This window comes from Hyperoodon ampullatus, assembly GCF_949752795.1.
Source record: "Hyperoodon ampullatus genome assembly, chromosome: 10".
NCBI lineage: Eukaryota > Metazoa > Chordata > Mammalia > Artiodactyla > Ziphiidae > Hyperoodon > Hyperoodon ampullatus.
Window position 1 is genome coordinate 93930012 of NC_136923.1, and position 13321 is coordinate 93943332.

Sequence of the window (13321 nt, forward strand, 5' to 3'; positions counted from 1 at the left end):
GATGCAGGGGACACGGGTTCATGCCCCAGTCCGGGAAGATCCCACATGCCGTGGAGCGGCTGGGCCCGTGAGCCATGGCCGCTGAGCCTGCGCGTCCGGAGCCTGTGCTCCGCAATGGGAGAGGCCGCAACAGTGAGAGGCCCGCGTACCGCAAAAAAAAAAAAAAAAAAAAAAGTTGTGTATCACTGTGACAGAGGGCCTTCCTCCCCAAAGAGTTCATGTAAAGTATTCCCATTTTGCTCAAGGAAGTTCATTACTAGTGCCATAGTGTTCCTTGCAACTGCAGGATTACTTAATTGCTTTCTAGCAGGTTAATCCCCTTTCATTCTGTGACCTCTAAATCACCCCAGGCTTCCTCAGTACCCAACGCCAGTACTCTATCAAAACATGTGGTCCTTACCAATAAAGCCAACGGACTGCCTTTAGAGAGAGTTCCATGGGTGGTCTGTCTCTTCTGGTACCTGCATTCTCCTAAGCTGATCTTTCATATCGTTCCTCTTCATTTTCAAATGGAAGGCTCCTCCAATACCCTCTTCGTCTGCCTAAATTCACTGGGAAACGTAAGTCCACTGGATGGTCACCACAGGCACCATCTGGCCTGCTTCACACCCATGACTTTAACTCCACAGCAACTGTGTGCTCACTACACACCTATTTTACAAAAGAAGACACTTGGACTGAGAGTGGTTTAAGTCATCTGCCCAAGATCCACTAGGATCATTCAGCCTCCGGCCTGTGTTCCTATAATAACCCGCTGGAGAGCCCTTCCTCTAGCCGGGAGCATCTTACTCAATAATAAGGGTCTGGACATGTGATGTCTCTTCTCTCGGCTGAAGAACCTCAGTGAATATCCAGCCCAGGGCCCACAGAATCGGACACGTCTAACTCCCCTGCTTTAACGAGGGGCCCTCCAGAAAACAAACCCAACACCACCCCAGGCCTTGGCAGGGGCTCCTGCAGAACTTTCTCCTTCTACAAAGCCAGCTCCATCCCAGAGAGCCCTGGGCAGAGTCCCTTCCTGTTCCACATGCGCACCCTCTACCCTGGCATTGCCTAGTTGGTCTATCACACCTACCACAGGGATACTGCTTTCCTGTTGCTAATCTGTTTTCTAGTGTCTGGCATATAAAAAATGTTCAATAAAGGCTTGCTGAATTAATTAGCAATTGAATGACGGCTGATGGCTGAAGATTCTCTAAGACCTGCGAAACAATAGGCAAGCAGTCCCAAAACAGAAAGGACTGCTTCTCCGCGGCTGACAGTGTGGGTCTTTCCTAAGACCTCCTCCTCCAAAATAGCTCTCTTCTTTCCTCCGAACTGTGACACTGGACTGTGACACCCACGGTCAGAAGAAGGAGCCATGTGTAGATGTGTATTTTCAGGGATCCCCCTTGGGAATCCCCCTTGTTTGCAGAGCCCCATAAAGAGAAAAATATAAATAAGAGAATCATTTAACCTGCCACTGCTCTGCTGTGTTAAGCTTTTTTTAACCTGCTAATAATCATAGTCAGGACAAAGAGAAGAAGACAGAACTCATTAAGAATAACGAGATCGGTGACAGAAGATGTAGCGAAGGTTAGAATCGAGGCACGCGGCCCCGGGCACACACCCCTCCCCCATCTCGGCCGATGTGCACGAGCAAAAAAAGATGCTAATTATGCCTCTGGCAGGAGCCATGTGGACCCCCTTCAACGCAGCCATTTAAAGATAAATACACTGCAGGCAAACACTTCGGGCGGGCTGCACTATTCACTCTGCCTTTCCTTTAGAGATTTTAGGTCATGATATTAAATAGGAAAGGAGAGAGCCCTGCCAAACTTAGCTGAAAGGTCTCCGCGTGCCTTAAGACAGATTTTTTAAATCTCTAAAGCTTCTTATCCCTGAACAACTGGCCGCTGTGTTGACATGTACACACTAATCCCAGAATTATTAACGGTATCATTTTTCCCCACCCCAGGTTTTCGCTGAAGATACTTAACGGAGTTGTGGGGAGTTGTCTTGGGCTTGCTGAGTGTCACTGATGGGTAACAAACACCAAGGCTTAAGAACTCTACTTGCCGGCTTTTTCTCAAGATTCATTCTCTTCCATATTCCAAATTAGCACTGAGACTATTACGGGTAACAACGGAGGACTGGAGAAAAGGATGATCTGTAATCCTTGGCAACAAACATCGTTTCCAGGTCTTTGATTCCTTCACGATTTCTGCAGCCAGGCTTTCTTTCCCACCAATACTGAAGCCTCTCAAGACCGTTTCCTTTACCCAGAGACTCCTGTAAAGGGTGATGGAGTGGCCGGGCTCTTGAGGCTAAGCATAAAGTTTGGGGCTCAGACAAGCTCTGTTTGGTGTGGAACCCATACGAAAAAAGCAGCGGCAGAATTAGAATGCAGGTATAAAAGAGAAAGTTAATCAAATTTCCAACTATCAACTTTGCCTGTTAAGATTCCAGATGAGGCCAAGACTTAAGTGAGGAAGTGTCACCAGCAGTTGATACCTAAAAGTTATAAATACATCTACATGTAAATCAAGAATTAGATAAATGATGAGACATCCACAAAATGGAAGGGGTATTTATGTGAGAGTGTGAAATAGGAAAACCAGATTGCAAAAATAAAAATATAATGCAATTCCATTTGGGGTGTGTGACTTGTATTGTATATGCACAGAGAAGGCTTAGTAACATTTTCACCAAGGAGATGAGAAATAGTGGTTGTGTCTGGGAGATTAGACGGAGGGGTATTTTGATTTTTTTTTTTTGGTCTGTTTCTCCAACTTTTCTGCTGATCTTCCTTAGAGGAACATGAAATACATTGATAACTAAAAAAAGTTTCAACATTTGAAACTGAAAGAGAATTATTAAAGTACCACTACAACAGGCTTTGTCTATTTAACCCTTGTACACCTCAAAATATGAGTTTTAATTAGCTCAAGCAACTGCATATTAAAGTATGCCATCTAATGCCACCAAATCCATCACATTTCCAATATCATGAAGTACTTAGCGAATCACCTATCATTTGAGGCTTTTAGAAAAGCCAGATCAGGTAAACACACCTGACCTCACAAAGCCCTGGTTTATTTGTTTGTTTGTTTATTTATTTATTTATTTTTTGTGGTATGCAGGCCTCTCAACGTTGTGGCCTCTCCCGTTGCAGAGCACAGGCTCCGGAGGCGCAGGCTCAGCGGCCATGGCTCACGGGCCCAGCTGCTCCACGGCATGTGGGATCTTCCCGGACCGGGGCACGAACCCACGTCCCCTGCATCGGCAGGCAGACTCTCAACCACTGCGCCACCAGGGAAGCCCAAAGCCCTGGCTTTTAAAATAAAATACCTTAAATCTAAAAAGTACAGGAGGAAGAGTAAGAGAGTGCAATACTCTGTGTCAAAACCTTATTGCATATCAGCTAAAATAAACAACGAAACCTATTTTTATTGTCTGGCTCATGAATGTAGGAATAACTTTCCAAGCCTCAGAGCATTTTTCCAAAATTAAACACCTTAGGTTTCACTTACTGAAACTTTTGTTCCATCTGACAAGTGACAGAAGTAAACTGTGTCTATGAAAAGACATGATTCTCTTGTGTCTAGAGCCTGGAAATGTCAAAGCTGGGGACTTGGTAATGTTTTCCCTAGGTGCCATTTACTCGAGTAATAAGCATGCCTCTCCAAGCGAGGTCCTCCCCAAATCACCCCAAGCCAGAGAAAATACGATTTAAAAGAAATTATGCATATATACGCACATGGCACAAACATACAAATTCCACTCTAAAAACAAGTCACACCCGCTCCATAGGTAAAAACTTTCATAACTAAATTCCATAATCTGCAGAGCAGTTTTCTGACATCCTAATAGAACACAATCAGTGAATCTTCCTAAAGAAAAGAGTTAAGGCATGGCTCCAAGGTAAATTTGGCTCCAGTGGGATTAAAAAGACACAATGAAGAGTCCTACGAACACAGAGCTTTCATTATTTACCTGAACCATCTTGCCTCTGATGATACTGTTGACCCTTCAAAGATCCCTTTGGCTCAAATTCCTTCTTCTGAGCACCTGGTCCCACTCACTCTCCACCGCTCATGACACCACCCCACCGCCTACCTGCCCGTTGGTCACTCTCATCTTTCCCCTTCCTTTCACCCTTCACAGCCGATCCTGCACTTGATTCTTTGCTAGTGGGTTTGTACACCTTCCTTTCCATCTCCACCCTCAACACCTAGGATCACTAGACTCCTTCAGCAAGGAGCTATGTCAAACCCAAGGGAGATGCTGGCAGGAGGCCCTGCTACCCACCCCACTCCCTTTCGTGAGGGAGAAGTGGTCGGCACTGAAATACACTTATTCTCCTCCTTTAGGTCTTGAGTCTCCCAGGACTATCATATCAGTAGCCTGTAATCTCAGACAAAGACCTCACCCTTCATTTTCCCTTCCCTAACAATTTAGTCCTAAAGCAAACTGGTACAAGGGGTAGGTGTGTGTGTGTGTTTGTGTGTGTGTGTGTGTAACGACCATGGCAGTCCCTGTGGTGTGCGAGAGCCAAAGGAGGATGAAGAGGTGTTCACACACAGGTCAGGCCGTTCACAGGGTCCGAGCCAAGTGAGATCAGAAGGGCTCCATGGCGAGGGTGGCAGAATAGATGGGAGGTGGGGCACACTGGAAAAGATGGATCAAATAAACAATTTATGGATAACAGGAGTCAACTTTCTCACTGTTTAATATAGAAAAAAAAGAAAGAAAACCAGAAGGAACCCTTTGGTGCTAAACTAAAATTGGGAGGGTACTGGTGCTCATTCGTGGATTTTAATAGACCTAGAGACATAGATGTGCATACTAAATGAGCTGCACATACATGCCCTTGCACATGTCCCCCACACACACAATGCATTTCCCTCCGATAGCTATGAGCACACCTCAAGCCCAGATCCTAGCTTCTAAAGAGCAGCTGTTCCTGAAAATGAACAGGGCTCTTAGAAGAAATGGCTGATTTCAGGGCTGAGGGAGGGAGTACACAACAAGAGTCCAGGACATTCCACTGTGTCAGGGAGCTGGGATGGGAGGATGACAGGGACGTGTCAAAGGGCAAGGGAGCCAGCTTGAAGGGGCTACACTGATGGGATCTGGGACAATCAAACATCAAAACAGATGAGTAATGGATTACAACCCTCTGAACAAAACAGGAAATGAGTCCATCCAGATCCCCAAAAATGAGTAAATCGAGTTTGATGAGAAACGAAATATGGAGTGTTTCAAAGAGCCTCGCAATGAAATATGTATCATCACAAAAGCTGTCAAGGGTCCGCTTTCCGTGGAAAAGCCTGACAGCCCTGCCTCAATTGAGTGACCAATGTGAGCACCATCAATCAAAGGACAGACTGAAATGCTGTGGCCCAACAGGGCAGCGAGAAGCTCGAAGACTCCCTTCTGTGATGCTCCTACCTGCAATGCAGAGGCCCCTCAATCTCCCTCACCATCTTCTGTGTTCTTCCCTCACTTAGTTCCTAAAGACTTGCCCAAAATAAGGCCATGTAAATCCAAACCCATCCTTCATTACAAAACTGTAACTTTGTAATTACAAAATCCTCTCCGTGCACTCCGTTCATTGGTCCTGTTCGTATGTACAGACCACTATTTCCACTGTTATCTATACCTACAAAGCACTACTGTTATTTTTCCTAAAGTAGTATGGCGGGGGGAGGGAGAGGACCCTCCATCAGCGTGGCTTATTCCCAGACCTCAGAAAACACTAGGAAACGGGACCTAACACCCATCCACAACTACCCCAACAACAACAAAAAAATTACAAATCAAAAAGCCAAGTTTGCAAAGCATGTGTGTGACGGTGATGCTGGGGTGGTAGAGGTCCTAAAAGGATGTCAGGGAGAAGTCAATTATAAGAATGTAAGACTCCAAACTGTGACACTGTGTGCTGAGACGCCAAGAAAGGTGATTCAAGAGTCAGAGGGGAAAAAACAGGAAGGCTCCAGCACCCTCTGGGTGGGATTCCTCACTTTACACTCTCAATCCCTCAAACCAGGCTGGGAGTTCAAAGAGGTTGTAGAGCAGAGACCAAAGCCAACATCAGAACTCCTGGGGACAGCCTCACCCCTTTTTCCTTCAACCAGGCTGCTCCCTCCAAAATGGCAACACGGTCTTACCTCGAAGGCAGAGAAAGGTAAGAAAATCTTCTGTCTTAGGCTTCCTTTTAGAGAGGTCAGAAATTTGAGTGGCTGGAGGGGGTAGCAATGGCTCCACTATCTTTACTGGAGTTGTGCTGGGACTATTCGGCTGGGATTGAGCAAACTTCCTTTGTGCTTGCAGCCTGGGCCTGTAAAAGCAAAAGAAAATTAACAACAAGCAGAGATCGGACGATATAGATCTACGTGCAGCAATAAAATCATGACACAAAAGGGAAGAGAGACCTTATTTCAAGCAAACTCTTTGTTTCTAATTAAGGTTCTCTGTATCTCTCTCACTCTCGTAAACCACAAGCCTGCTTTAAAGGGCAATAAATTTGCTTTAAAGGGCTATGTTTTCTACACTGATATAAAATGTGCACCATGAGCATGTGTGTACGTTTGCACACAAGCGCGTGCCTGTGCACAAACCAGTGTGTGCCTGGGTATTTCCAAAGCAGCATGCGGTATTAGGTGGCACGGGATTAATGGCTTTTGTACTTTTTCACAAATCATCTGCCACATTTATTTAGCATTCTGTGCTTTAACACGATGCTATCACAAACACATGCACAACTGCCTTCATATTTTGTAAGGACACCTCGTCCACCTTAGCCTGTCACTGACCTGGTCTCACACCCCCGGAGGAAGTAGTCTCCCCATCTCTAAGCTCTTCTAACTCCAATTCAGCCAAATAAATCCACCTGGAATTAAAGCTTGTAATGTGGGGGGGGCCGGGGGGAGACCACTTCTCTAGTCTATTCAAAACCCCTCCTTCATGGCCAAATTATGGGTTACCTTCTGCCCATACAAAAAGTCCAAAGTCCTTAGTTAGGGATTTGAAAAACTGGCCTTAACCTACCTTTCTCAGGCCTCTCCCCTATTACCATCCTACGTAGATACCAATCCCCTAATTTATACTTTGGTGTCTACAAATCACAACTTCAATCTCCTTAACCAGACATTGTTCATTTACACAATTTTACATGTCAGACACTCTATTAATTTGAATCCTAATGACTCTTGGAAAGGTTTCTTTACTTTTTTCCTAACACTGTAGCCAGTAGTCGTTCTCCTTTTTCTACCTAAGTGTTTTTACCCCCTGTATAACTGACTTGACCTTTATCATAAATTGCCTCCTATTAGCTCTCCCTTGAATTTTCAAGACCTCAACGCCTAATGGAAAATAAACACCTTTGAGGGTGTGAACCTGTAGGTGTCCTGCTTTAAACCACCTCTCTGGCCCTGCTCATAAAGATGCTCAAGAAACAGTATTTGAGAGCAGGGAAAAAACAAGAATCAAAAAGCAGCCCTGGGCTTCCCTGGTGGTGCAGTGGTTGAGAGTCCGCCTGCCGATGCAGGGGACACGGGTTCGTGCCCCGGTCCGGGAAGATCCCACATGCCACAGAGCGGCTGGGCCCGTGAGCCATGGCTGCTGAGCCTGCGCGTCCGGAACCTGTGCTCCGCAACGGGAGAGGCCACAACAGTGAGAAGCCCATGTACCGCAAAAAATAAAAATGAAAAATAAAAAAAAGCAGCCCTAAGGCACAGGGCTTTAAACGGATTTGCTCAGAACCCCAAACTGGAATCAGTCACTATGTGGGTGGGACTGATAAAGCCACCCCGGCTCAAGGCTGCTTTGAGTATTACATATATTTATAATTCTATAGCACAAACAAGTCTTCCCTTAACTATCGTTGAGATCATGTAAAACAGTAAGCATAGTATCTTCCACTGCTGGTGCTCAAAATACCCTAACATTTTAAGTTAACATTCTAGTATTTAACAAAATAACACCCCCCCACACACACACACACTGGTTTTCCACTTTGTAAAAATTAGCTCCCTTAAGTTTTAACCTCCCGTGTCCTGCCCAGACTCAACTCTTGCCTCCCTTACGACCCACCAGAAACACTCCTGAATAGGTCATATTCCCAGTATGAACTGACACTTGATCAACAGGGAGAGAGCATGACAGTCATGACAGCATGACTGTCCCTTACTAGGGACTGGGCAACAACCCGCAGTCCCTAAAATCTTAAAAACGTCACAGTTAATCAAAAGCACTTCAGAACCCAGGAATAACCAGAGGAAAACAGCCATATAACAAGGTTTAACAGAAATTCCAAACGTCATAAATGGTAAGGGGATAAAACAACGCTCCCATTCCTGTGTTCTGAAGAACAAAGAGCTTTTTTTTGCAACCAACTGACTGTCCAGAAGATGAGAGAGCAGAAGTGTGTGCTGGGAGAGCCTCCAAGCCCAGAGGACTGACCTTCAAGGAAGATCAGATGGGGGTGGGGGTGGGGGGTGTGTGTGTGACCAACTGAGAGATGTAAGAACAGTGCTTCTCAAACCATCGCAGAGGAGGATCCGTTTTGCATTTGGTTCCCCCTCACGGTCCCCTTTAGATTTTCTGCCTTTTACAAATGGATATTTTTATAAGATAATTATTGTAGGGAGAAAATGAAAGACATAAACTACAAGCTCAAATTTATTATTAGACTCAACAGACATACCCTGTTCAACTGCTTTAACATGCTCACTGCTCACTCTCAATTTCTCTATTCAGCTCACTGGCACCAGGCAGCAAACAGCCCGTGCCTTGAGCAGGATTGCTTCAGAGAAAGGACAGGATACAGAAAAGGAGACAGCGGCGCCATGCCCTGCCACCCTCAGGGTGGACTGAGCCCAGGAGAACTACCCTCCTCTTCCAACAAGCTCCTTCTCTCCTCCAACTTGCCCTTCCTGTTAAAAGAAAACCCCTGTCACGTTTTCCTACTGAAAAGGGGTTTTAATTGGCAATCTTCTGATTTGTACATCTTCATTTAAATGGACACAACTCACACCCTGGGCATTAAGGGGGGGCTTTATGGAATCACTGCCTGTACGTGAACAGGATGTTCAGTGTTTACTGCTTTCTCAAAAGTCGGCAACGACAAATGCCACACATAATGAGAAGATGGCACAGCCTGAATGAAAAACAAACACGCAAACACGGAGCAGGACACGGAAAAACATTCTACAATTTCATAACCTCAAAGATAAATGCTCCGACCGTTGCTCAAATAAAAGGCACTTTTTGCCTGATGACTTTCTCAGGGAGGCTATGAAAAATAAGGGCATAACAGATTAAAAAGCGACAGTAAAATAAATTACCCCTCAGAGGAATAAGCCAAGCTCCCAAGTGATTAAGTATTTGTGAGACCCAGATGAAAGCAGGACCTAAAGAACAAGACAAACCAATATCTTGTTTTAAAGAGGCCAGAAGAATCTGTACTTTGTGGAAAGGGCAGGTCTGCGGTTTGGCTTTGTGTGTGTGTGGGTCCCGGGAGATTACAAAGGTGTGACTTTGCTTTGCTGTCCCCACGCAACAAAAGAGTTTGAATGACACAACTCAGAGGCCAAATCCATGGAGGAAGCACTCTTAGCCATTCGGGTATGTTTGCGGGATAGGTGATTCATTCTAGAGTGTCTGATACGAGGAAATGAGTGTATGTTATTTAAAATCGGTACAGAAAGGGGGCGGGGAGGTCCAGATGTGCTGAAGACTTAGATTATCTGCACCTGGAGGTGCTGGGGCAAGAAGGAGGCTGGCGTGCAGGAGAGGACAGGCATGATCAGGCACCCACCGAGGGCGGTGGAGCTCCAGGACGGCCTGCACTCAGCTGCTGGGCGCCAGCCGTGAGCAGGCCAGCAAGATGGGACCCACCCATCCCTCCACCAGGAACACCCTCCAGTCCATTACCAGGGCGAAGATGCTTTAAATGGAAATTCAGGTTGAACTAAGGGAGTTCAGAGCCACCCAGGGGTGGGGCTGGAGAGAGTGTGGAGCTCCTGGGCATCAAGGGAAGAAACAAGCAGAATGTAGGGCCTCCAAAGGCTTTTTTGCCTGAAGTTTAGCCAGGAGGGCCTCTGCTGCCCGTTGGTAATGCACAGCAAGCCAGAATGCAGAAAGTACAGAGGGCGTCTGTCCCACACAAACCACAGGAGGGTCAAGTGGTGCAAGACTCACTTCTGTGTTGATCTTTTATTAACTGATCCAGGAAGGAATTTCCCTTACAGAAGACTCCTCCATGCCAGGAAGGTCAATGAAACCAACTAAAACCAAACTCTCCAGCAAGCCGAAGAAACTTAAACCAACTGAGGAAGAAACATGTACATACATGTATATATGAATAAATACATTGAGGGTAACCTTTTATTTACAGTGTGTAAATCTAGGGTTGAGGGGCAGTGAGGGTGAGGGAACAGAAGTGGTTTCACATCAAATCATCGCTGTTCCTCACCTTCCGTGGTGTAAATGTGTCTATGTGAGATAAAAGAGTAAAAAATTCAGAGAGCAAGTTCAGGGAATGCAGGGCTTGCTATCTGAAGCCCTTGTCGTGGGTAAGGCCATCTGGGGTGTCCCTTCTCTAGAAGGGACAGGAGCCCCATGGCAACCCAGTCACGACAAAGCTCAGCCCTGCTGGTGTGAATCCCATTTAAGCAAAAGTGCCTCCTTTTTTTTGGGGGGGGGGGGGGGGGGGGTGTTGAAACGAAAGTTGCTTTATTGATCTGATCCCCCCAGAGTGTCACTCTATATAGAAATAAATGCTCTTAGGACAGAGGCAAAGGTTCTCAGGGGACCCTGCTCACTCCAGACTGCTCCCTCTAGCTGGAATGCTTCTCCCCTTTATCTCACCATGGCTGGCTTCTTCCTATAATCCAGTGAGGGGAACATTCCAGCCTGCTTGCTGCTTTTTACGGAATCACGTTTTCCATGTCCCTGTTCAAAAGTCACCTCCTCAGAGAGACTGAGCCATCCTCAAATAGCACATCCCCCAGGACCTACCGCTCGACTCCATTTCCATTCCTCTGCCCTTTGGTGGCCTACAGAGTGGTCTCTCCTGCCAGGGCCTCCTCATGTCCTACGTCTGCATGTACGGGCTGCCGCGTGTCGAGGGCGAGCCCTCCGTAGACATTGAGAGAGAAAGGCAGGAACATTACGCTGCTGTCCCATTTATGAACAATACCAATGCCTCACTCATTCCTTAGGAATCACACGTTTTCTGAGCAGAGGGACAGAGGGGGCATGGCAATCCGGAGGTGGCAGGGAGATGGCTGGACAGATCTGCAACGGACCCAAGAGCTACAGGAGAGGCCTGTGGTTCGGCCACCAGTAAAGTTACTGGCCATCCCAGGATATGGCTCCGCGAAGGTCGAGTGGAATCCAGTTTCACTAAGCATCAGTTTCCGAAGAACCTGCCCGTTCGGTCACAATTTCCTCCACCACCACCGGCACCGCTTATTGAGAATTTACTGAGCCACTTGCCCATCAAGAGCATCGTCGAACAAAAGCCAATTAAGGTCGCGTTCTGGCTGTCAACCACGCTGCGTCACAAGGTACCCCCCCCCACCCCAAGGCACGCCGCTGCACCCCATGTGTCCACACGCAGCACACCTGTCCCTGGGCCACAATCCGCTGGCCCAGGTGTGGAGGTCCTGCCACGCACCCCTGCACACGAGACCCCCGCACGTCAGAGACGGTGCTTCTTGACGAGCTGCGTGAGCTGGATGGGAGGGTGTCCGTCTTCTCCCTCCTCTCTTCCACGCCCCATGGTTCACAGAAGAAGCCTTCTCTCATGTGGGATTCGCTGGCATCGGGGCCAACAGCCAAAGGAACGTTTCGCTTGATCACTTAAAATTTTACCCCAATAAATCTTCAAATATATTTCATATTTAGGTTAAAAAGAAAAAAAGTACAGCACCTTTATGGGAATAGAGAAGCAGACCGAAATAAACACTAGCGTTATTTTCCAAGTTAACAGATAAATTGCAAGACAAAGCTTGTAAAGAAAACCCACTGGGGGCTGACCAAGTCCTGTGCCAGATACTCTTTGTTCTGTAACACTCCCCCGGTGCCCTCTCCTGCCCTCCCCAAATCCTGCCTTTGGAAGCTTCCGGGCAGCCCGCCATCACTGTGGCACTGTGTCTCCGGGTCTCCTCTGGGCTTACCTACAGGATAGAGTTAACCGGCTTATTGCTATCTGTGTGCTCAATCTCTAGGGCAGCCCTAAATATGGCACAACAGCAATTTCTAGGTTAATTAAATTCCATTTCTGCCCAGGATTTCTGATAGTTTACAAACCCACGGAGGACGAGCGGTATGCACGCAACTCAGCTGGACAAGGCGGAAGCGAGGGGGATGAGCGGGTCTAAAGCAGCGCCCAGCCGGTCCTCGTGGAGGGCCATGAATGCCAAACACCATCTTATTAACTTAATTTTGCAATATTAAAAACATAAGCTGGTAAATCCAGTTATTTAGATTACACCCCAAGTCTAAACAGAGAGCAATGCATGGCTGGGAGGGCAGGGTGTGTGTTCATTCAAGAAAGAAAATGCGTTATATCCGACAAGTGCAGAGGGACCCGCATAGCCAGCCAGGCTCTTTGTGCCGGTGTGGGAGCTGGCCCTGAAGCTTTGCCAACTTGCTGAAAGGCCTATTCAAAAAAAAAAAAAAAATTCCTGTGTTTCCATCTCCAAAATAAGTACCCACTCTATTCTACCCCCAGACACACACACACTACAGACCTGGCAGCTAGTCAAAGAAACAAGGGCGGGTGTGTGTTGGAGACTGTATGGGTCGGGCAGGGGATATCCCCTGCCCAGGGCAAGCTGCCCACCAAATTCAAATGCAAGTGCAGTTGCGGGCAAACCACACAGGATGGCTGTAAACATCCTGTATAGTAAAGAGAAAATAAACACATCCTCAAGTGAACCCGGAGGCTAGCAGAGACCAACGCACAGCAAACTCGGTAACAAGAAGCACTGGCAACAGGCTCCATCCTTCTGCGCTCACGGCCCACCCTGCTCCAGAGTTACAATGGGTGTTTGTCTCATTGGGGTGTAGGGACTTCACCCAGTGACAGAAAAGGGAGGTCTGCAGCTCCGTGAGAAGAGAAATGCCTGCTTTCAGGTGTTTCTGGAGATCCTGCCATACGGGTTCAGAGGCCTCATTTCTTGCTTTACATAGAAAGAGATTAAATCGTTTATGCTAAAAACCGCAGGATGTTAAATATTTGCAGCACTTGTCTTAAATTAAATTACACAGGCAACTATTTAGAGTAAAAGTTTGCTATTAACCTGATATACCGAAAGGAACTTCTTTT

General features: G+C 46.8%; 1 protein-coding gene across 2 annotated transcripts in view; it reads right to left on the minus strand.

The window, feature by feature from the left end:
- Nucleotides 1-13321, minus strand: part of JARID2 (jumonji and AT-rich interaction domain containing 2) — a gene marked incomplete at both ends in the record, with an annotated part of 243284 nt that overhangs the window by 54258 nt on the left and 175705 nt on the right. For both annotated transcript variants that reach the window (XM_079713196.1, XM_079713195.1), the window contains one exon: nt 6153-6322. In XM_079713196.1, the coding sequence (XP_079569322.1) occupies nt 6153-6322 (170 nt within the window). The remainder of the gene's footprint in view (nt 1-6152; nt 6323-13321) is intronic.